General features: G+C 35.3%; 1 protein-coding gene across 1 annotated transcript in view; it reads right to left on the bottom strand.

The window, feature by feature from the left end:
- LOC140443886 (inter-alpha-trypsin inhibitor heavy chain H4-like) overlaps positions 1–25,656 on the bottom strand; it is an 81,291-nt gene that overhangs the window by 3,613 nt on the left and 52,022 nt on the right. The window contains exons 7-13 of the mRNA XM_072535386.1: positions 20,733–20,981; positions 20,122–20,416; positions 16,287–16,562; positions 11,811–11,873; positions 10,130–10,180; positions 8,246–8,311; positions 1,593–1,718 (exon numbers count right to left, since the gene is read on the bottom strand). Coding sequence (XP_072391487.1) covers positions 1,593–1,718; positions 8,246–8,311; positions 10,130–10,180; positions 11,811–11,873; positions 16,287–16,562; positions 20,122–20,416; positions 20,733–20,981 — 1,126 coding nt within the window. The remainder of the gene's footprint in view (positions 1–1,592; positions 1,719–8,245; positions 8,312–10,129; positions 10,181–11,810; positions 11,874–16,286; positions 16,563–20,121; positions 20,417–20,732; positions 20,982–25,656) is intronic.

The following is a 25,656-nucleotide window of genomic DNA, read 5'->3' as shown; positions in this document are numbered from 1 at the left end:
TATGACCACTAGGTTCGTAGGGCGGTCAAAGTAATACCACCCCACACCATAACGGATCCTCCACCAAAAAATGTGGTGTGCGAGAAGATACACTGAGCATATCGTTCGTTGGGTCGTCGCAACACACGAACACGTCTGTCGGTATTGTACAAACAAAATCGGGATTCATCAGTAAATAGCACTCGTTCCCAGTAAGCCTCTAACCAATTAACGTGTTCTCTGGCAAAATGTAGTCTCCCCCATCGATGCTCTGCAGTTAATAGAGGACCTCGGGCGGCAATCCTAGGTGTTAAGTTGTATTCCCTAAGTCGCTGGCCAACAGTTTCAGTACTAATTTGTATAGTATGCACATCTCGAAGCTGAGTTTGTAGACTTCGATGTGTTACAAAACGTTGTCGAAGAGCAGACATTCTTAAAAATCGATCTTGAATAGGGGTAGTTACCCGGTTTCGTCCTTGCCCTGGTCTGCGAGTATGATCCTCTGTTTCGAGGAATCTTTCTAACACCCGTGAGACGGATGTGTGGGACACATTAAACCGATGACCAATTCTTCGGTAACTCCAACCTTCTTCCGACAGTATCACTGCTTGGGCACATTCATCTCGGGTTAAATTACGTGATTGACGCTCCATAATAAACACAATTTACAATAATCAACAATTAAACAGTAGCCGAATAAAATTCGTGAATACTTGGAAATTAGTATATTTATAGAATTAGTACATTTTTTGCTTCTTTTTGTTTTGTTGCAAAAAAACTATAGCGATAAAACACAGTCAATAAATATATAGTGTACAATAGCATATATAAGGGGCTTGCAAAATATAACATTACAATGGATATTTTTATTAACGCTAACAAAATATTTTAATATTTCAAAGTGGTGCGTTAATTTCTTGAAGAAGTGTATATACAAACGACACAGTTTATTAGGGTTGCAGTCAGAAAATTGGCCGGGATGTTAATGAAACACTCTTTTGACTTTTTGTCTAGCTTTCGGAATGGTTTTCTTTCTTTTTCAATACACTGTAATAAGAAAATATGTAAATATTTATAAAATATCACAATTCTTCAGTGCAACTTACTAGTCGTTGAGATTATTTATAAAAGCATTGACACTCAACATTAATAACACACATTATAAAATATAAAATAATGGACAAAATACATTTTAATTTTTTTTTTAAATTTAGGCAAAGATAGTAAAACTTAGTTACTTAGTTACTTTTATAAATATTTACATAATTTTCTTATTACAGTGTTTTGAAAAATGAATAAAACCATTCTGAAAGCTAGACAAAAAGTCAAAAGAGTGTTTCATTAACATGCCGGCCAATTTTCTGACTGTAACCCTAATAAACTGTGTTGTTTGTTTATATCGACAGGCACTAATATCCAGTATTTCTTATATATATATATATATATATATATATATAATGTAAACATTTATACATATACGTATTTGAAATATCTGAATATAGACAACAATGATTTTAGCTTACTTCTTTATTGTACTATGAATTTTACTGAATAGTGAACTAAGCATTATTTTGTTTAAAAAAAGAACCTGTATCAGAAATTTATAATCTTACCTAATGGTACGGATAAAGTTTTCTTTTCACTTAAAGCTGCTGACAACCATTTTAAAGAGTCTTCTAGTGTGGCGTTTTTAGATGTTTCAGTCGGTGTTGGCGCTTGTATTATTGGTTTATGTGTTGCTGCATAACAGAAAAAAAAACTGTTAAAATATATTTATATTAGCTTAAGTTTCAATATATTATCTAAATTTAAATTATAATACCTTAAAATGATTTGTCGTCTTTTCTGAAAACTAACGATTAACCTAGTACCTAGTAGTTAAAGGCATGGAAAATGTCACAGCGAGAGTGCAGTACGGCTAATATAGGAATGCACAATTGCCGGATTTCACGCCTTGTGCTTGGCGATACAAACAGGTCCAAGTGGTAGTCACACAACCGTACCCAGATCTCTACGCCGGGCTCTGTTATTTATTATAAAATAATATATTGATAAAATAATTGCCTTCAAGTAGCCAAATAAGAGGCATGAATTTGAATAAAAAGACCTTAAGTTTTTAGCGAGAATTTTATTATAAAACTGTATACTTTATTAAACTAACAAATGTATTTTAAATTACATTTTTTGATAGCTATAAATATACCTGGTGGAACCTCCGGTAACTCGATTTCCGTGCACCCACCCAATATCCAAGAAAAACTTTTTCTTTTGTAAATATGTGAAAAATTATCAGGAACGGGAATATCGAAAAAGCTTTGCACATTTTTTAATCCCGGCGATGTTATTAAAAAAACAAGTTGCGCACTTGAATCACTGCGAAATTTTAACACCTACTATGAAATTTTTTTTTGTGGAAATCTGAAGTGCAGTTTTTGTCCTTGTTAAAACATTATGCAGTCTCGCATTTTTTACACACAACATAAGTTTTCCTAGTTCCTTGGCATAGCAACCTGGTAGTTTTCAGCGAAACCTTGTGTTATTCCATATGGGATAATGGTTTTTCTTGCCCACACTTGACCAGATGAGCAGGTATAAGGTTTATAGTGTAAGTTATTTAACATTATATTATATTTATACTTTATTAAACTTTCCAAGTTTCCAAATTCTTTCCTAGAAATTATGTAGGTTTTTTCTATTTTATGTAAAACAATAAAGCTACAGTTATTGTATGTTTTTCTTGTAAAGAGGTGTTCAAATGTTACTCTTATGAATATGATTCAATTGTATATCTCATGTTGACGTTTTATATGCAAAATTCATAGTTTTCGTTGTCAATAACTCATTAATGCCTTTTTGTTCTACTGTATACGTATACATGATATAAAATATTTTACTCGTACTGCCGGCAGATGCATTTTATCCAAGCCGGTCCTGTGAGACAATGAGCAATCAACAGCTGGAGAAAACCGACAACCCTGCGCGTTTATTCTCCATAAAAAAAAGCATTGCCGTATCTTACCCGTACTGCACTCTCAGTGTGACATTTTCTATAGTAAGTGTGGCAAAACTAGCATTAACCTTAGTCGGGCGGCATAGGTACAATTATTGTACCCTTTGAGTGTTCAAATTGTGATAACTTTTTTTTTAAAGAGGTAAAATTTTAAGACTTATCTACATTTATCCAGTAGATTATGCGAGCCAAATGTAACAAAAAAATCTTTATTCAGTTCCCACAAGGAGGCTTAAATTGTTTCTACCCCCATAGACGACGGCATAGGTACATTTGTACCTTGTACATTTTTTTAAATAAATGCTATAAAATGTTGTAAAAAAAACACTATATTTTGTATTTAAATGATAGTTTATTCAAATCAAAATACAAAAATGAAGTGTAAATGTGTAATGTTAGTGTAAATTTTCGCAACACATACTACATGTCGTTTCAGATAAAGAATGTTCGTCATACGCATGTAGAAAACATACTACATAATTTTTTCTCATTTTACAGTGTTTTTCTGTTCATTTTAGTAAACATGGCAGCTTGCGGTTTCTGAAGTAGGTCCATAAGTGTCTTGAGATACTTGAGGAGGAGTAAATATAGCAAATACTATGTTTTAATCAAGGACCATTTCTACAGCACTACGAAGAAAATGACTCCTCATCATCATCCGGTTTTTACTTCGAGATTAAACTGAAGGTAAACAAGTATCTTTAACAAGATCCTTCAAAAATTTCCTGCGTTGGTTCTTTGTCTCTTCTAATGGATTGTGCTCTCGATATATAATGTAGGATGTTAAGCCAGTGACGTCAATCATATTATAAAAAAAGGTCAAGGGCCAACACAATGTTCGACGCTTGAACGTATACTTACCCAGTATTTTATCCACGATATCAACCCCCCGTTTGGTTTTATTGCAATACTTAATTATTTCCTACTTCGCTAATTCACTGCCTTTTATTTGTCCTGTCATATGCATGGACGAAAGTAAGTTTACTGCTTTGGTTTTTTTTGGCATATAAGAGCATACAGTAGCATCATTATTGTATGCAAAACTCGTAGAAAAAACAACTCTTTCCTTGCTTGTTTGCATACTTCTTCTTCTAGGGCACTACAGCCCAAATTGAGCCTTGGCATCCTTTATCTTTTGCCTCCACCCTTTGTTCCTTTTGTCTCTTTTCCTGCATTCTAGCATTGTGGTGCTTCCTTATAAAGTTAATAAAGCCCGTTGTTTTATTAATTTTTAAAGATTCTGTTTTCCCTCACAGGTCTTAGTATTCTCCTCAGTACTTTCCTTTCGAATGTATCGAGTTTGCTTTTGGATGTTTCTTTCAGTACCCCTTCTTCACTGCCATAGCATGCTCTTGATCGAATAAAGGTTTAATAGATTCTCATCTTTGTATTTCGGTGGACATTTTTAGACCGAAATATATGGGAGAGGGCAAAATAAACTCTGTTTGCCTGCGTTATCATCTTCCGTATTTCTTCATCTTCTGATTCGTCTGCATATATTTTTACTCCCAGATATGTAAACTTTCCAATCGTTTCAATGTCATTTTCATGTATAATGTTTTGTGGGACTATATTTCTTTTCGTTTGTATTATTATTTTTGTTTTTTTTTCTGTGTTAATTTCCAGACCTAGCCTTTTGTTTGCCTTCTTAACTCTGCGTATGTTTCCTGTGCTCCTGTTGATGTTCTACTCATAGTATTAATATCATTCGCATAAGCGGTCAGTTGGACCGTTCGGTTGGTCAGTAGTTTTTCTCTTCCAGTTTGTATTTTCCTAACCTCCTGATACTCCAGTGCCAGGTTAAACAAAGTTGGGGCCAGCCCATCTCTCTAGTGCATGCGAAATTTTAAAAATGTCTGTCCAGTGGTTTTGTATTCATACACATGCCTGAGTTTCATCCATGGTGGCTTTAATAAGTCTAATTAGCTTGTGTGGTATTGCAATACTAAGCATATCTTAGGCTTTATTAAAGAAGTGGGTGCAAATTCTTAACTTGCATATCCTTTTACTGACTGCCTGGAAGTCTATGATTTTTGACTTTAAATCATTATCCACTACAAATGCAACTGCACATTATTTGATGGTTTCTTCCCACTAAATAGAAGTGATATAGGTAAATATATAAAATTGTGTGCGTTTTAGTGTCCGTTACACCTTTCCCCACCTATCTTATATCCTGAAGAGTAGTAATCATGTTGTTGTTACAAAAAAAAGCAGCAGCAGCAGCTACCAAACTGAGAGTCACGCAGAGAAGAATGGAACGGTCCATGTTAGGAATAACTCTGCGAGACAGAATAACCAACGAAGACATCAGGCGAAGAACCGGATTGACTGACATCATCGAGAAGATAGCCAGACTAAAATGGAGATGGGCAGGACACATAGCCAGAATGACAGATGGGCGATGGACAAAGAATTTATTGGAATGGAGGCCAAGGGAAGACAAGAAAAGCGTCGGTCGACCACCTACAAGATGGACTGACGATTTAAGAAGACTCAATAAAAACTGGATAAGAGCGACGCAAGATAGACGGGGTTTGAAACATGAGAAAGAGGCCTATGTTCAGCAGTGGACTTTTGAGGCTGGATAATGATGATGAGTAATCATGAGTTTATATCGTTTTAGTTTTTGTAGAAGTTTGGTTTGAGCTTATGGTTTATTTAGTGTCCTCACATTCCAGTTTCCAAATATTTAGTCCATGTTTCGTAGCTTGAGTCGTTTTCGAAAGTTCCGTCCTGTATTCCGAGGTTCAGGTTTCGTAACAGTGTGTTTTTTCCGGGCGTGGGTGTCAGCCCACTACCCAACCTTCCTCCTTTACCTGGGCTTAGGAACGGCAGTGGTGACTTCTGAGCTACTCGATCCACCCATTTGTCACCATAGGCGGAGTTTGTTTGCATACTGGTGCGTAGAAATTTCTTATTTTTCTACCTGTGCTCACTTCCGTCGTGTACCGTCGTGTGCAATGAATTCAAGACTTTACCGAGTTAAAAACTGCTAAAATAGTTATCTTTGGTAAAATTTCGCCCTTTTTAGACGTGACCAGATCAAAAACTGTTTGCCTACTTTAACTTGTTGAGAACAATCTACTGTTTTTCCAATTTATACATGACCTTGTACGGGATAAGCGTTTGATGCATCACAACCAAAAATACTCCAAAATACCTTGATTCCATATTTAGAGCGTTTGGAACGAATATATTGGGTAAAATTTGTATGGTCTCTAAACGGAAACAATAAAATTGTTCGTCGATGGTTATGCATTGAGATGGTTTGTAGCCTGGTTGCAAATTTTTATTCAGCATTGTCCAGATATCTTATATCGGTACAGCCGTATCGATTTTTTGAGTTTTTCGCGAGTATTTTCGTTGACAAATCTTATAAATATCTGAGGTGAATAGGACATGTAATACGGATGGAACAAAATGACCCAGCTAGAAAAATGCTCCATGATAGACCCATTGGTCAGGGAAGCAGAGGAAGATCCAGAATAAGCTTGATAACATCGATAGAGATATGAGCAATGTGGGAATACGTGCTTGGCGGAGAAAGGCGATGGATAAGAACGACTGGAGAGAAATTTTTGAGGATGCTAGGACCCACGCAGGGTTGTAAAGTCAGAATGATGATAAATTTTATAAATCTCAGCATGGTTTTGAAACGATCAGGAGACATTGTTGCACGTACTAGTGGCAGAGAATCCATACTCCACATCTCACAAAAGTTTTTTTTGTTATTTCTATGTACACCAGCAGCAATTAGATTACCAAAAAATGCGTTGAGCTAACATTCAATAAATGGATCAAATTTTATTGTGGAAGCTGTCTTAAAGCATTTAAGGATCTTTGCGCAAATTCCTTGTTAAAAACCTCACAGACTCTTTTGCATTTTCTGTTTGTTTTACGCAAAATTATGTCACACATTTTTGGACTCATAATTGACTTGAATATTTGTTTAGGTGTAAATAAATTGCTATTAGCTGTAGGCCCACCTTTTTTTCGTAGGAAATTATGAAATTTTATTTGAGCACTACTCAGTGGACCACTACTACATTCATTTCCATCCTTAGATATCAAAATGTTGCCTGGAGATTAAGGCTTATTCTTTATGTGCTCTTCTGAGTCGTACTCGTCTGTCTGTTCTATAATAAATTCTTCTTCCATGACGGACTCCTCAGCATCTGTTTGTGGGACATCGTCAAATGCAATAAATACTTCTTCATCTAAATCGGATTCTTGAACCAATTTTAGTAGTTTAGCAGAAGTTAATCTGTAAAACACGTAAAAATATGTTAATAACCTTTTTTATTATTTGGTGTAAATTTGTGTAGGAATAAATTATCAAGAAAGAATATAAACCTACTACTTACCTCTTTTGTCGCCATTTCGGTAAACTAGATGTAGAATCACTATACTTATGATAATTTTTAGGTAGGTATATACGTATTGACAAACACCAAACAACTAAATGTGGATGAAATCTATGTTTTAAATTGTTATGATGCTACTTTTCCTAGAATTTGTTTACGACCACTAAGTTAATTGTTGAAGTAATTCAATAATTTACGATAAGTAAACCTCGTCACGTGAAAGCGGCTTCTACTCTTTGTTTGTAAATCCGTACAAGATCAAATTGCCGAATATTATTATTTATCTATTTATTGCAATATTCAACAATTTTTAACCTACGCTAATAATAGATAACATTATTTTAAAACTAACAAATATTTAACTTTATCTTAAGGAATTTTTAAGAAAATATATAACAATTATACCTATGCCGCCTGTTAACCCTTATCCGGGCAAGGTGGGTCCAACGTGCCCGAGACGCCAAATTTTTTCATAACTGATAAAAAAAATTTATTGAATTTTATGCATCACTGAATTTGTTTAGAAGTATATTTCCTTTAACATAGTCATGAGCTGTTCAAAATATTCATTGCCCGTCGGACCCTATTTGTATTTATACCTAAAGTCTAAATCTTTGTTACAGAAATTAATCTGGCAGTCAGGTAATGTTTTTGTAGATTATCTAAACGACTTTTATGGTTCCGGAAATCCAATAATAAAGTCTAAACGTGTAACAAACAATGTAAGCATCTTTTTGATCCACCATTGCGGTGCGATTGAGCACCATCGAAAATAATAAGCTTTGTGAAACCTTTTAAAATGTTTCACTGATAATAGTCCGACTGGAACAAAAACGTTTTGAAAAAATTGTAATCCTTTTGAATAAATTTTATACTATTGTTAACTTACTTGGTCGCACTCTTGGTCTTCGTGGTTTTTGTATACGATGAAACACTGGTCCCCTGTTGCTAATAGCTGTAAAAATAAATAAAAACATATATTTTTTATTAGTATTTTTTATTACGTAAATTTCTCATATACCAAAAAATATACAAAGACATTGTCTTATTGTCTTCCATCTGTGAAAATAAAACATATATATATATATATATATATATATATATATATATATATATATATATATATTCTTCTTCTTAACATGCCATACACCAAAGTGCGTAGGCGACTATCTCATTACTAGAATTCTGTTCTTGGCGGCGTGACACAGCTCGCCTGTATTGTGTATTCCTGTCCATTCTTTAATATTCCTTAACCAGGATAATTGTTTGCGGCCGGCTCCTCTCCTACCTTCGATCTTCCCTTGTAGGATTAACTGTGGTATTTCATATTTTGCTCCTCTCAATATGTGCCCAAGGTAACCAATCTTGCGTTTTTTAATTAATTCAAAGAGTTCTCTTTCCACGCCGGCTCTCTTAAGGACGTCATCGTTTCGAACTCTATCCACCCAAGGTATGCGCATCATTCTTCTCAATGACCACATTTCAAATGCTTCAAGTTTGTTGATAGATGTTTTTTTCAAAGTCCACGTTTCCATGCCATAAAGCAAGATGGACCATATGTAGCACTTGACCATTCTGTAGCGTATTTCGAAATTTAGGTTTTGATTACATAGGAGCGGTCTGAATTTCACAAAAGCTTGTCTTGCCATTTGTATTCGGGTTTTTATCTCTTGTTGTGGATCCGATTGGTCATTGATTGTGGTGCCAAGGTATTTAAAAGTTTTCACGCGTTTTATGCGATCGTCACCTATGCATATTATCGGGTTTTCTGGAGGGTTTCTGCTAATGACCATATATTTCGTTTTCAAAATGTTGATTTTGAGGCCATATTTTTTACCTATGCTATTCACCCTATCAAGTAATAACTGCTGATCTTCCAAATTATCAGTTATAATCACTGTGTCGTCCGCATAGCGTAGGTTGCTAATTGGTATGCCGTTCACCTTAATGCCTAATTCCGTGTCTTCTAATGCTTCCGCAAATATATTTTCAACATATAAATTAAAAAGCATCGGAGAGAGTATGCAGCCTTGGCGGACACCTTTCCGGATTTCAAATTCATCTGTATATTGGTCTTGATCAATCCTCACCTTTGCCATTTGGTTCCAGTATAGATTCTGAATAATTCTGATCTCCTTCTGGTCCATGTTGGCCCTATGTAGTAGTTCCATCATGATATCATGTTTAACATTGTCAAATGCCTTCTCGTAGTCGATGAAGGTGAGGTAGACATCTTTTCGTTGATCTAAACAGTTTTGTATTAAGGTGTTCAAACATAAAATTGCCTCTCTTGTTCCTAGTCCTCCCTTAAAACCGAATTGTGTTGACCCGCTAAGTTCTTCTAGTATCTTGTACATTCTTGAGTGTAATATCCTAAGGAAGAGTTTTAGCAAGTGACTCATTAAACTGATTAAGCGGTGTTCATTGCATTTTGTGGCATTAGCTGTTTTTGGGATCATCACAAAGGATGACTGCAGCCATTCTCGCGGAATGTAACCAGTATCATAAATTCTATTGAACAGCTTTACCAAGATTTCCTTCCTTTACCACTTCGCATTATCGATGGCCCTGATAAGTTTTCGGAAGGAAGTTTGCGCGTTGGTTGTGTTGGTCTTTCCTCATTAAAAAGTCTTTCTGCGTATTCTTTCCACGCCATTGCTATTTCCTCTTCTGACTCTATGTATTCGTTTCTGTCGTTGCGCATATATATATATATATATATATATATATATATATATATATATATTATAAAATAAAAATATTTTTAACTTACCTGAAGTGGAGATTTGAGCTTTATATGCTACTTTACTTCTTAAAGGTTGACCTAAAATGAAATAACAGTTACATAAAACAGATTCATAATTTAATACGTTAGTATATATATGTTAGTATATATATATATATATATATATATATATATATATATATATATATATATTTAAAAACCTCAAATATATTGAGCGATATCCGTGCAGAGAGGAGAAAGACTCTAGTTCCTACTTTGGAACAAAAAGCATCGATATTGTCAAATGTGATTTTGACGGAACGTCTCCAACAATCAACAATCATCAGGAACAAACACCAACGGATGTATACCCGGAAAATTAGAGAAATAACGTTAAACGACATAGATTTAGAAACAGTAAGCGAATACATGTACCTGGGACAGAGAATGAAAGTTAACAAATAAAATCAAACTGCCGAATTTACCAGAAGAATAAGGTTAGCATGAACAGGATTTGGAAAACAGGTGGATCTGAAAAGCTCTAAAATAGAATAATATTTGAAAATCAGAATTTACGATCAGTGTATCCTCCCTATACTCACGTATGGTTCACAGACGTGGACACTTACTAAGTCTAATATGGATAAAATAGTAAAAAATAGTAAAAGCACAAAGAGCGATGGAAAGATCAATGCTCGGTGTGAGACTTATAGACAAAAACAAACAAATAGATTAGAAGCAAAACCAAAGTAAAAGACGCAGGAGAACATGCTGCCAAATTAAAATGGAGTTTCGCAGGACACAATGCCTGACTAAAGGATAAAAGATGGGACCACTAAATACAATAATAGAGACCATGGTTAGGAAAGAGAAGCAGAGGAAGACCACAAATGAGAAGGGCTGATGACATTAAGAAGATCGGAGGACACAGCTGGAAGCAAGAGGCGTAAAATAGAAAACACTGGATTGATTTGGGGAAGGCCTATGTCCAAAGTTGGATTACTTAAGGCTGAAGAAGAAGAAGAAGAAACCGTTCATGGCTTTCATGGCGGTTTGCATGTTGCTCCAGTTCTTGACACGCGTTATTTATATGGTTGTTTTTTTCTTTGATGCACATGCATTTTATTTTTCTGCTTAATTCCGCTATTTCTTGAGTGTTGTTTCCTGTTTTTGTGGTCTGTTGTAACGTAACTCCTCTTGTTTCCACTTAACATAAGGTCATCCAATATTTGTTTTTTTTTTAATTTAATGCAGTGTGCACTTTTTACCGCTGAATGTATCCAGATTTTATTCCGGTCTATGTTTTATAGGTGTCTTCTAATATTTGTGGTTTTGCCTTGCTTATCAATTTCATCTGGGATTCTTCCATATTATTTACCCTTAGCTGTTGTGTCTGATGTATTTTTCAAGTTATGTAGCTTATAGTCTGATCCACATAATGCTCCAGGCGTAACTCTTACGTTCATTACTGAGGTTTTCAATTTTTTCCGCACGACTATTTAGTCCCTTATTTACACTAGTCCACGTTGATAACCCTCTTGGGTGGTGTTTATAAAGTGTATTTATTATCACTGGCAAACTGTGGGAGATATTCTTCTCTGTTATTTTTAAATAAACAATAGAGGAGAACAAACGTTCTCCTCTGTTGTTAATAGACTTTCATGTATACTCATATACAATTAGCTTCGAGAATGTTTTAATAAAATAAGCTGAATTAAATATTACTAACCAGCAGCAGGTTCTCCGTATGATCCAGAATCTTGCATCGAATAAGATGGTACTTCATGTCGAACTAAAATAATAAAAATATTAATATCGATGGTTAGAAATAATATACACAATTTAATAACCAGTATTGATTAGTAACATATAAAAAATAATTACTAATAATTATAATAATTATAAAAGAAGCATCAGTATTCACTTTTATAAACTTGTAGGTGTAGAACTAAATAGTTGGCCCAAACATAAATAATTTATATATTTATATAATTTTTAATAATTGCAAAATACAGATTGCCATTATGGTCACCAATATCCGAAACGGATAATCCAAATCCAAATCTCTCATCATTTTTTCTGTATCTATTGTAATTTTACTGCACTGTTTCTAAAATACCATTCCCACACAATAGAGATCGAATTTTTGAAGAAAAAATTATTTTAACCCAATAATACTATTATACCAAAATAATAATTTACTAAGTTTATTCTAATCGAATTTTTTGTTTTTGTTGACGAGTATTAATAGGACCATTATCAACAGCATCATTTTGGAAGAAGAAATGGAAGAACTACGAACCGATATAAGGGCTCAAACACTAGAAGAAGATTGGATTCGGAGACAAACCACCTAGGAAATCTAAAGTAATAGCCTTAATAAGCTACATACTTATTCGCGTCACTTTTTTAAACTATACGACTATACGTCGATAAATGTCGACAAGCACCTCATCCCACAACAAGGAGGAAAATTTTGCACTGGTCAAGTCCTCGCACTAACAGAACACATTGAAGAGGGCTTTGAAGAAAAACTTATAACAGGGGCTGCTTTCGTAGATTTGACAGCAGTCTATGACACAGTAAGACACAAAACATTGCTCCGCAAATTATACGACACTCTCAATGACCACCATCTGGGTAAGGTCGTATATTCCTTATTGCAAAACAGACATTTTTTCATTGTGCTGGAGGGTAAAGTAAGTAGGTGGAGAGTTCAGAAGAATGGCCTCCCACAGGGAAGAATTTTAGCACCAATGCTCTTCAATATATACACAAACGACCAACCTACGCCGACCGAAACCAAGCACTTTCTCTATGCTGTCGATCTTGTAATATCTGCTTAAGGAAATAGTTTTGAAGCAGTGGAGAAGAAACTTGAAACTGCCTTAAAAACAATGATAGCGTACTACCTGCAGAATTCCCTGAGACCCAATCCATGTAAAACCCAAGTCTGCGCTTTCCAGCTTCGCGCAAAGGAAGCCAAGCGAAAACTCCAAATTGCCTGGAATGGTAATACATTAGAACACACAAACCAACCTATATATCTTGGAGTAACTCTGGACCTACAGACAACATTGCATAAAAACGAGAGGGAAAGTAACAACTAGGAACAGCATACTCAGAAAACTAACGGAAAGTAAATGGGGCGCATGTCTTGGCGTTTTAAGAACAACGGCACAAGCACTGTGTTTCTCAACTGCTGAATATGCGTGCCCCTTTTGACACACCAAACAAGTTGATACTGCGCTAAATGAGACATGTAGGATAGTAACGGGGTGCATGAAACCAACGCCACTCCCAAATGTATATAAAGCAGCGGGTTTTGCAGAACCCTCAACATGCAGAGCACATAGAGAAAATTAAACAGATCGCGGACGAGCGGCATGCCCTATACAAAGCTCGAACACCGCGAAAGCGACTAAAATCTAGGAAAAACTTCCTTGGAACAGAGCAGGATGAACCGCCTGAGTATTTTCCTCTTCCCCAGGTTCAATGAACAGGCCAGTCCCTAGACTTTAAAACGTGGAAAACTGTGAATAGGAAACTGGGGTCACTCCAGTAAAATCAAACATGGCAAAATGGGGAAAAATCGACCAAGATGATGTGAACTGTCACTGTGGAGAAACACAGAATATGGAACATCTTCTTACATGCAGAAACTGTCCTCATCGATGTACCCTCGATGTCCGGACACAATGCAGTAAAGTAAGTATCGAAATTATTTACAAAATAAACGTTTGAAAAAGGGGTATGTTTTTTACTTATAAACAATTGTAATAACCTCTATATTTTTTAAGCTACAGACTTGTACGTACAACCATTGGATAGTTAGTAAAAAAACTCACATTAAAAAAAACCTTCTATGACCAATAGGAACGAAGTTAGGGACTATTTTGACAACATTTTGGAGCGTGGCAGCTGCTACTCATCCCGCTTTTTTTACGCCTACTAGGATATTTTACCAGTTTTCTATTATATAGATGACTTTTCTCCTATTCACATGAATACATATAAAATGTAGGGACACGAGGACGGTATACTCTGTGATCTTTGGAGATATTTAGATCTAAAAACATAAATAAATGTGGTTACCGTCCTCGTACTGTACATATACCTATACACATATATAAACATATAGATCGTCAAAGTATGGTCATGGTCCATCGCCATGTTTAATTTTTCTATATGATTGTACCTCTCACCTTTTCTTCTTTCCAACGACCCACCATACCATACAATCTTACCTTTATCATTATATTAATTCGAATAATAGTTGAACTACAACAATAATTTGAATTAAATATGGTGAATTACTGACGCCGACTAGCGGATAATATCAGAACTATAATAGCCTGTCATGTAGATTCCTTCGACGTTAACATATATCTTTCTCATTTTTACTTACCTCAACGGTTCTTCTCTCTCTAACACATTGATTTCCCCATCTCTGTAAATCCACAAGTTGCATATTTTTCTCGTCTTCTCTACATTCCCTATTGTCCATACTACCCATAAGTCCTCCTGACGTTGGTGATTAATATACCAAAACGCTCGAGCCTCGAGCTTATATAACCAGTTGATTTGCTCTTCTTATTCCGGCTCATGCCTTGATATTTTTTAACGAAGGGGCTTGCTTTCTACCGATATAACCATTTATCCTTCGATTTTTCTCACTATTAATAGTTTAATAATATTTTAGCCACTTTCCCGTAGAATGTGTCCCGTAGAATGTGATCATTTTTCTAGGTTTGACGCTATCAATGAAATCACAAGCTGCGTCTGCTCTTTTAGAACCCTGGCTGGTTTCAGATTTCCATTTATTATCACCATTTTACTCTTTTCCATAAAGAACCCATCGTGTTTGATTTTTTTTACATAAAATAACACCAATTTTACCTTTTCCACCTACAATTCCCACCTATTTCCACCTACGTACAATTTACTATTTTAACTAAGAATAAGCCACAGTTTTACCATTTTTACTTTACAACAAGTTTATTTTGACGTTTTGATTTTCACTTCGGACATATGTAGTTCTCGAATTGCAAATTAAACAAATTCTGTGTTTGTTACTTGATAATAAAATTTTATCTCATTCTTATTGACAATTCTTATGAATAAATATAGGAATAAAAAAACAAATACCCATAGTATATTAATTATCCACAAGAAACTAAGTTCCTGCACTTGACTGCATACCATGTATCACAAAAAAATTTATTTAAAAATCCTTTATAAAAGGTATATAATTAAAACACCCTATCGAGCTACAAAACAAAACATTTTCGGAATTAATATTCCATCATCAGTGTTATCTGAATGTACATGTTTTGAGCCACTAAATACTTGGGTAAAATCCCGTTAAATGTTGTTAAATTGAACTTGAGTTATAATATTTTGATCTTATATATACTGGGATGTTTATATTCTTATCTTATATATACTAAGACTCCACAGAAGGTTGCTAGTCCTGAGACAAAGTGTCTACGACGACTTGTTGATAGCAACTCATTATTTGATTTAACTGATTTAACTGATTCATTATCGCTATCTTACAATACATATGACAAAAAGTTTATATAGGTTCGGTGATAAGCGGTCAATAAAAAAAGATTGTGTGGTTAGTATATGAAGATTGTGAGAGACACGAATGAGGGAGTAATAACTAGTGCAAGGACAGGTATGAAACGGACTGAACGGTAAATGTAGGACAGCATCAGCATATCAGTAATATGTTCTGATATTGTATTACAGGGTAATGGAGAAATATATGGAGTTGCATGCACTGGTAAAACTAAAAGAAAAATTAAGTCATAAGATCTATTCAATGAAAAAAATGAAAAGAAATTCAGGTGACAGAAATGAGATTGCTTTTTTATATGTATAAGTAAAGTAAAGGAAAAAAAAATAGGAATAGATATATTAGGAAAATTTTGGGGATGCCATCAGTTGATGTCAAAATGAAAGAACATATGAGTAAAACATTAAGAATAAAAGAATAACTTTAACGTCAAAATGATAATTATCCAATCCTTTGTGAAGGATACTTCGATCAGAGATATCTGTTAAGGAGATTGATACTCGTACTGTCGACCCCGCATACAGATAACGACAGAGATAATTATTGTAATTTGTATATTTCACATTATATGTTAGGAAGGAGTTAACAATAATATAACAAAAATAAAATATAGGTACTTACGATATCCGTCATCTGAATATATGGGACGTGTAGAGTTAGGTTTCACTACAACCAATGATGTTACCTCAGTAACAAAAGAATATTTAAGTGCTAGCTTTAAAGCTTTCTTAGTGAGTTCCGTTTTATCTTTGGCAATTTTCATTTTCTCAAGGGTTTCCCTTACAGTCAAGTACGCCCACAGACGCTCCAATGAATTTACTGGCTTGTGAACCTGTGGTCTATATATTAGAGGTCCTCGTTTACCAACAGCTCTAATTGCAGGATCAAATTTGTTACCTAAAAAAATTTATATTATATTACCTATATATAGATAACTTATTTTATACAAGCAGATTCAAATACTAATACATATATGTGTGCTAACTCCACACTTTCAGTTCCCTTTAGAAATCTAGAAATGTACTTTATTTTAAATTATTAAATTACTTTTCTAAAGTAAGTAATTCTAAAGTAGATAGGCAGCGACTTCAGCACTATATGACGTTTTGCTCTAAGTACCAGCCGCGGCTTGAACCGCATGAGCATTCGCTTTAAATATATAATTATTTTATTTTGTATTTATTAGCAAATTGCCATTATTTAGGTTTATAACTATTATGTCAGATATCCAATATTATCCATTTGCCATGAGAAAACAGATTTTGTTACCGTTACAAACATCTTATTAGTATTGATAATTTACGTCTACAGATAAACATTTAATCTAGGATGCCCTGAAAAATTCTGTACAGTACCTACCTCTCAATTTATGCATAAAACGATATTGAATCTAGAATGCACTGACAGCAAACGCCAAATCGCCAGTTAAATTTTATAAAATACAAAAAATGGCAACTTGTGTGAAGAAAATTGAGATAGTTTTAATTGTGGGAGATAATTATAAAACTCATCGAGAAGCAGCAGCTGTTTTTAACAACAGACATCCCAATAGGAATATTCACCAATTGACTGTTACAAGAATTGTAAACAAATTTAAAATTTCTGGAAGTGTTAATAAATGTTTTAGTTAAAAATGCCAAAAGCCTGTTGCCAATGAAGCCAAGGAATTACAAGTGATGCTATCTGTAGTACAACGTTCTAAAATGTCATTGCCAAACAGAATGTATTTTATTCAAAACTAGCTGAACCGGTAAACTTCGTACCGCTTTAGAATTAAATAATATGTCTAAAAAATTAACAAAAAATAAAACACTCAAACATATTCTGCATGAAAAAATTTGAATAACACGCAATTAATTGCAAATGCGCGAAACATGGAAACTCTTAAGTTAATTAATTCCACAACGTTCCAACTGGCTCTGGAGTTTCAAAACCAATTTTATGACCTGTATGAAGATGGTTCATCTTCATACACGTCAAAAAATTGATAATAACAAAATTATCACAAGCGATTCATCCTTGAAATGTGCCAAATTCTAAAACATCCAGCCTCCCTAAATAAAAGACAAACCACTCTCTCATCATACAAAACAAATAAAAAAACCCCATACATGACATAAACTTCATTCCCATTCTTCTTCCATTTTTTTTAAATACTCCAAATTGGTCCATTTTTCATTGAGTATAATATATTAAATAATATATAAAAAATAAATCCTTTTTTTAACAAAGGTCGGTTCCTTTTCATTTGCCCTCGATAATCGTACCTTACTGAATTATAAATAAACACATGTACGAAAGCAAGCCACATGTGAAATTATGACATTCTAAAACGGATAGAAAACAATCGAAATAATCGAAAACAATCTGTGCTCTTATACAGTTTTTCTTGTGTTTTTTGTTTTTTTTTCTCGTTTTGTTAGTTAAGTTTTAATGTTAAGTTGATGCTTTTAAAAAAAGAATAAAAGCCAAACATATTTTAGTAAATCAATGAAGTAGTTGACGACTTTCATTTACCAATTATTGACCGATCAAACCTCTGCAATTCAACCATTGAATATATTCATATATATCTATATATATATATATATATATATATATATATATATATATATATATATATATATATATATGAAAAGTAATAAGTTCTCGGGGGAAGAACCGCGTTGGGAATTTAATACTCGACTTTTCGGAACCCATTTTGGAGCCATTTTCAAGAGGGATACGGTTCTGTTCATGTGCAGGGTCTCAATCTGCCTACTCGTGACCGTGGCGTACCAGTATCGTGTTCTGTATAAATACAAGAACTGTCATTGAATGCGATAGTCTGTGGACTAGTACGCATTTCGATGCGCATCGTCCCGCTTCGAATTTTCCCATTGGCTCTTGACCTGGAAATCCCTATTTATCCCTCGAACAGCGCATATAAATATTGGCGATTTTCAGGTCAGCCAGGTCAGTTCCTCACGGGCTCTCCGAGAGCTTAGTGCTCTCGGGGCTCTGCTTCCTGCATTTATTTTCCATACTCTGTGGCTGAGAATTGTTTCAACTTAACTTGGTGTTTTTATTTCGACGAAGAAATTGTCATGTAAGAAATATCTTGCCTTTTTCAAGGCAAGACACCGAAGATAAATATTTTCCAAGTCCATAACCCGAAAATGGACTTAAGTAGAGAAGCTCTCAACAGTATATTCGAAGCCCTCTACAGAGCACCCGGAGACAACAGAAGGTGGTTAGACCCTTATTTGTTCCCCCGATGTGACATGGCGCCCGACAACGTGGTTAAAATCCGAACCCACGACCCAGCTAGAATTCACGGAAGGCAACACACCATTGACTTCAACATAGGTTGAAGTCAAGAGAAGAATGGGGAGAACCACGTAGTGTTAGAAAGCAATACTCTAACACTCCGACATCGAGACCTTCTGCAGACCTGACGCCTTCGACGTGCAGACACCTTTGACGAGCCAGGCTTATTCGAAGTTAGAAGCCCCAGATGCCGATGAAAGTCCCGGAGTAGACCCAGTCATCGCCCCCCTACCGAAAGTGGTTGGACGACCACGTAGGCTTCGGCACACTGGTACTCTACGAAACCCCGTTGGATATGGTAGATGGGATCCGGACGACCGAGAAGAAGACGAGCCCGTTGGAGTAGTTGGCACACCGACCAAGGATGGACCTGTCATCCACGGAGATGCCACCATCACCACCGACCTCCCCCTGTAAGTAGTGCAGTGCTGTGTGAATTATTTTGAACATTTTTACTTGTATTTTTATGCATATTTTCTTGTGTATTTTCACATTTGTAATTTTATTGTATTTTTTATTCAATAATTATGTTTCCCAGCCGCAGAGTCTCCAGAGGAGGGGGGATGTCATTGAATGCGATAGTGTGTAGACTAGTACGCATTTCGATGCGCATCGCCCCGCCTCGAATTTTCCCATTGGCTCTTGACCTGGAAATCCCTATTTATCGCTCGAACAGCGCATATAAATATTGGCGATTTTCAGGTCAGCCAGGTCAGTTCCTCACGGGCTCTCCGAGAGCTTAGTGCTCTCGGGGCTCTGCTTCCTGCATTTATTTTCCATACTCTGTGGCTGAGAATTGTTTCAACTTAACTTGGTGTTTTTATTTCGACGAAGAAATTGTCATGTAAGAAATATCTTGCCTTTTTCAAGGCAAGACACCGAAGATAAATATTTTCCAAGTCCATAACCCGAAAATGGACTTAAGTAGAGGAGCTCTCGACAGTATATTCGAAGCCCTCTGCAGAGCACCCGGAGACAACAGAAGGTGATTAGACCCTTATTTGTTCCCCCCGTCAAACGGCACTGAGGTCTCAATATGCCTTCTCACTGTCAAGTCACTCGTAAACTTGTTTTTAGCGCATCCAGCCGCCCGAGGGCATTTTGCTTCAACGACACAGTAAAAGATCATAATGAAAAAAAATCTTACCTACGAATCGTCCAGTAACTACAATTTCTCCACCAGCGTACAAAATAGGAAAACCTGTGTTTGTTACTTCACTAGCATCGTCGTTGTATTTAAAATGAACATCTGATAAAAGTGGGGAAGATATTTGTCTGTAGAATTGTTGCAATTGGATAGCTGCATCTGCTGCTTCGTATATTTGTCTTGAGAATGCTTTGTTTTTCAAAGAGAGTTTTCTTAAGAAACTTTCGTCGGCGGATTCTCCAAAAGCTAGAGTGTACAGTGGAGCTTTGATGTTGTCTTCATTTAACTTAGTAACCTAAGGATAATAATTATAAATATGGTTTAGATAATTTCATCTAAATTAACATATAATATGAATAGATTGAAGATGAAACATATAAAAAAAAGGTATGGCAACGTAATTCGGGTTGTCTGCTGAAAAGCCCAGGTGGGGTAGACTATAGAATAGCTTGTATGACCTAGCACAATAATACAGAAAAATATTGAGAAGATAGTAAGATGTTAGGAAAATGGCAAAAGGCAGCAATACAAAAGAATAATACGGTTGGTATTTTAGATATTCTATGAAAAAAAGTTGGTATCAACCAAATCCAAGCTAATATAATACATACCACATCAATAATTTCAACTGTAGAATGTAAACCTATGTTGGGCTGTCCATCGGTTAGGAATATTACAAGGGGGTGTCTCTGGTCGTTGCTTTCTTTGGTTCTTTCTATTTCGGACTTTACAAGATATAAACCAGCGTCCAATCCACCAATCATGTGAGTGCCACCTCCAGCTTGCATATTGTCGACAAGTTTCTTAGCCTTCTCGACTGCTTCCTTTGTTGCTGACACTGGTCCTGGTAAGTTAAGTTTCTAAATAGGAGAACAAGTTTTTAATTAATTGAAAATAATAACAATTTTATATTATATGGTTAATTTAAAACTTCTAATATTGTTAGGTTGTTGGCTGTTATGCTGTTTGCATGTTGCGTGTGTGCGGGGCTGACAGCGCCGATAAAACAGGTGCCGCAGAGTGACATTTCTTTCGGTTCCGGCTGGTGCCGTGTGTGGCACAGATATTTCGCTGACTAGTTCACGCATGCATGATTTTTCTTTTTATATTACCTCTGTGTTTGCGAAAAAGTATTCATTTCTTAAAAGCACACATCTTAAAAACTAAACGTAACACATATGCCTTGTAAGTGTTAATGAAAATTGTTTTTTCGTCACGTCAAAAACCTATTGCTGTCTTTTCTTGACTAAGTTTACACAAAACAATATTAAATTAAATTTTATTCATTGTATGCATTTTTGTTGCTTCTAGCAATACATTTGAGTTAAAAGCTACTTGACTTCTTGATTCATGAAGAAACAAGATTTAGATTTTAAAGTGAGTTTAAAGTGGATAAAGCTACACAAAAGTTTTGTTGGTCCAAATCTTGCTGTTTCCTATTAATATTATAATTAACAAAAGAAAATAGCCTAAAATTATCTATTTTTTATAAATGGATGAATATGCTCAAGGGCCGCCCCCCACCGAAGAAGAAATTAGAAAAGCTAGAGAGAATTAGCCATTTCAAAACTTAAAAATAACAAAGCTCCCGGTTTGGACAATCTACCTGCCGAACTCTTTAAGAATGGTGGTGACACCCTTTTTAAACACATGCATAAATTAGTAACCAAAATCTGGCAACAAAAGGAAACGCCCGCGGACTGGAAATTAGGTATAATGCCACCCTCTTCACAAAAAGGGAGATATGATGATGTGTGATAATTATAAGGGCATCACTCTACTTAACGTGGCATATAAAGTATTGTCCAACGTATTGTATAGAAGATTGATCCCCTATGCTGAACAAATAGTTGGGAACTACCAGTGTGGTTTTTGACCCAATAAATCAACAACGGATCAACAACGGATTCACAGTCAGGCAGATTCTTGAGTTCGGAGTCGACACCCACCACATATTCGTGGATTTCAAAGCCGCATACGACTCAGTCAACAGACAAAAACTTCTACAGGCTATGGTGGAATTTCAAATGCCGCTTCATCTTGTTCAACCAACGGAACTTCACTCACAGGCGTAGAGAGTGTAGTCAGAATCCAAAACGACTTTTCAAGACCCTTCCATTGTAAAAATGGACTGAGACAGGGAGATGGACTGTCGTGTCTCTTAATCTTGCACTAGAAAAAGTAATTCGGAGAGTTCCATATTAATACGCAGATATGAAGATGACATAGATATTATTGCTAGGTCCACATAACGACCAAGAATTGCTTAAACGTTTCGAGAGAAAAATTTTAAGGAAAATATATGGAGTAATCCAAGAACAAGAACAGGGTTTGTGGCGAAGGCGCTACAACTTTGACTTATATAGAAGTTTTGGGGAACCTGACGTTGTAAAATATATTAAATTAGCACGCCTTTGATGGATAGGACATGTAATTAGGCGAGATGAAGATGCAACGATCAGAAAAATTTTCGACCGAAGAGGACCAGTTGGAAGACGAGCCACAGGAAGACCAAAACTTAGGTGTCAAGATAACATGAAGGATGATCTAAAATCCATCGGAATTAAAGCATGGGGAAGAGTTGCCAGAGACAAGGGCGAATGGAAGATCTGAAGAAGACTTCGGCTCATAATGAGCTGTAATGTCACTGATGATGATATCTATTTTTTAAGGTCTCACTCATTGGAATCAAAAACAAAATAAAAAAGTTCCAATACAAAACCCATTTTGTTAATTTACTCAAAACTTTGAAAATGCGACATGGCTTTATTTTACTTTATCCCCTCATAATATCTTTAATTAATAGGACATCCAATACTTCTTATTTTGGAAGAGTATTAGTGGTTTTATTTGTTCTGGTTTTAGTAATGTTTTGCAATAAGATTGCCAATTAGAGAGTATTGTTGTACCAGCTGGATAGGATGAAATAAATGTACTGTATTAATAAAACCACAGCTCTCCAAAGCTATTCACGACGCTTTTAGGACATACTTGTAAGAAAGCACATCTAAACGAGCATGGTATCAATATAAATGGAGAGAAACTAAGTCATTTAAGATTTGCAGATGACATCGTCCTTATAGCCGATCGTGTGGATGATGCAATAATATTGTTTGAAAAATTATATTACGCTTCCTTGGAGGTTGGACTAAAGATTAATATAAACAAGACGCAAATAATGACTAATCTGGTGCTAAATCGAAATATTGCTGTTCATGGAAGGTATATTGTGCAGACTACATCGTATTAGTACTTAGGACATGAAATTCGGTTGGGCAGAGATAACCAGACATGTGAGCTTCCCACGTCGCATAGGATTAGCCTGGGCAGCGTTTGGTAAACTAAACTATGTATTTAAATCGAATCTAGCCATATGCCTCAAAAGAAAAATCTTTGACCAATCTGTGTTAACTGTACTCACTTATGGGGCGGAAACATTAACACTTACAAAAAAGGTAGTGGATAAGATTCGCGTAACTTAGAGGGCTATGGAGCTCCAGATGTTGGGTGTCTCTCTGAGAGACCGAATCCCAAACCAAGAAATACATCGTAGAACAAACACAACAGATATCATCAAAAAAATCGCGTCGCTAAAATGGAATTGAGCAGGACAAGTCGCCAGATTATCAGACAACTGATGGACAAAACGTATTGTCGAGTGGAGACCAAGACAAGAAGCAATACGGAGCAGAGAACGCCCACCAACTAGATGGACTGATAACCTGAAGCGTGTTAGCCTGGATGAAAGCCACACAACACAGAGATAGATGGAAAGAGCTGATGGAGACCTATGTGCAGCAGTGGACGCATAAAGGTTGATGATAATGATGATGAATACAACCACATGCTTTCATTATTTGCTTGAAAGGCTTTTACGTTATTCTTAATTTGCTAGAATAAAACGAACTATAGCAAATCCGATAAAGTCATTCTAGAAATATGACTGAAAATTCCAACTACACCGATTTAAAGTCTTACATTTAAAAGATTTATAAAGGTGTATCAAATTGTCATTACAGATAAGCTACTTAAGATTTAATTGTGAAAAGGATGTTTTTTCTGCTTAACATAACGAGAGAATTTTCACAATTAAATAATTGAGTAGTCCATTTGCAAACCACACTATGTTATAAAATATATATTTTCGTTTAATGGCGCCGATGTGTACACATTATTGAAATAAACGTGTCATTGTTATTATACTCCATCAAAACTGGTTATATTTTGAATAAGACGAGATAGAAAACGTAATACTCTTGCAAAAGTCGCTATCTTATCTAGAAATCCACTTTCAAAAATTGCTATGTGACTGTTAACTATGACATGTTGTCACCTCAGCAAACGTAGGTATCTTTCAGTCTGAATAGTTCACTCCGTATGCGCGCACGTGTTGTGTTCAGTTTAGTTTATTTACTGTTTTCTGGGAAAATAATATAATGGATTGTCAATAAAAAGGAATAACTTTGGTACCAGACAGGAAAGAGCGTAAAAGGATTATAGATAAGTCTACATGGAAAAGAGAACGTGAAAAATCGAAACGTTGAGCATCACTGCTATATAGATTTTTATGTTATTTACTAATTTTAACAACCTAAACACATGTAGAATATACCGTTTTTTTACAGGCATATGCCCAAGGGGCCACCAGTAATGCTACAATGTGCACACGGAAATTTAAAGCAAGGGTATGAGTGTACGGAACTGTCTCTTCAACACTACAGTCAATTTCATCGACATTTTTATTCGTCCGGAGATAAAATTGCTCAAGATACATTTTGCTCAAATATTGTGTGGCTCAAGCTCCAAAAAAAGCAGGTAAGCAAAAAAAGACGCAGACCATTTCTAATTTTATACCACAACATGAACTTACATCTACTGGAAGTCGCCGCGTCAAATTGAAGAAAGTATGCCAAAAAGCAATGATTACAATTTTGGGGATATCTAAAGACAGAATACAAAGAATTTGTAGAAATAATTTAAATACAATGGCTTTACCCAGAGAGAAAAGAGGAGGTGATAGACGGTCAAATCAGTATTCTAGGCGTACTGAATCAGTAAAATCTTACATAAAAAGTCTAAAATCATTGGAATCACATTATGTAAGAGGTAGATCTTCTGTGCAATATTTAAGAAGTAATCTCAGTATAAGAAAATTACACAATCATTACAATATTGATGGGAGTAATCCACCAGTGCGATACGAATTTTTTCGCCGTATATTTAATAAGTACTTCAACTTAAATTTCAAAACACCAGCAACAGATGCTTGTTCGAAGTGTATTCAATTAAAAGAGGCTAATAAAATTGAAAAAAATTTGTTTAAAAAACAGACGTTGATTACTCATTATCGTGTACATACTTTAAAGGCAAAATCCTTTTATACAAGTTTGAAAACACAAGCTGACGATGATTTGATTCTGTCCTTTGACTGCCAAAAAATTTGGTTTTACCAAAAGTGCCTGATCAGAGTGCTTACTTTAGTAGGCAACTGTATACGTACAATCTAACAATATGTCAAGGAAAATCTTCTGGACC

Source organism: Diabrotica undecimpunctata, chromosome 6, assembly GCF_040954645.1.
Source record: "Diabrotica undecimpunctata isolate CICGRU chromosome 6, icDiaUnde3, whole genome shotgun sequence".
NCBI classification, from domain to species: Eukaryota; Metazoa; Arthropoda; class Insecta; order Coleoptera; family Chrysomelidae; genus Diabrotica; species Diabrotica undecimpunctata.
This window is presented reverse-complemented; position numbering and strand designations above follow the sequence as displayed.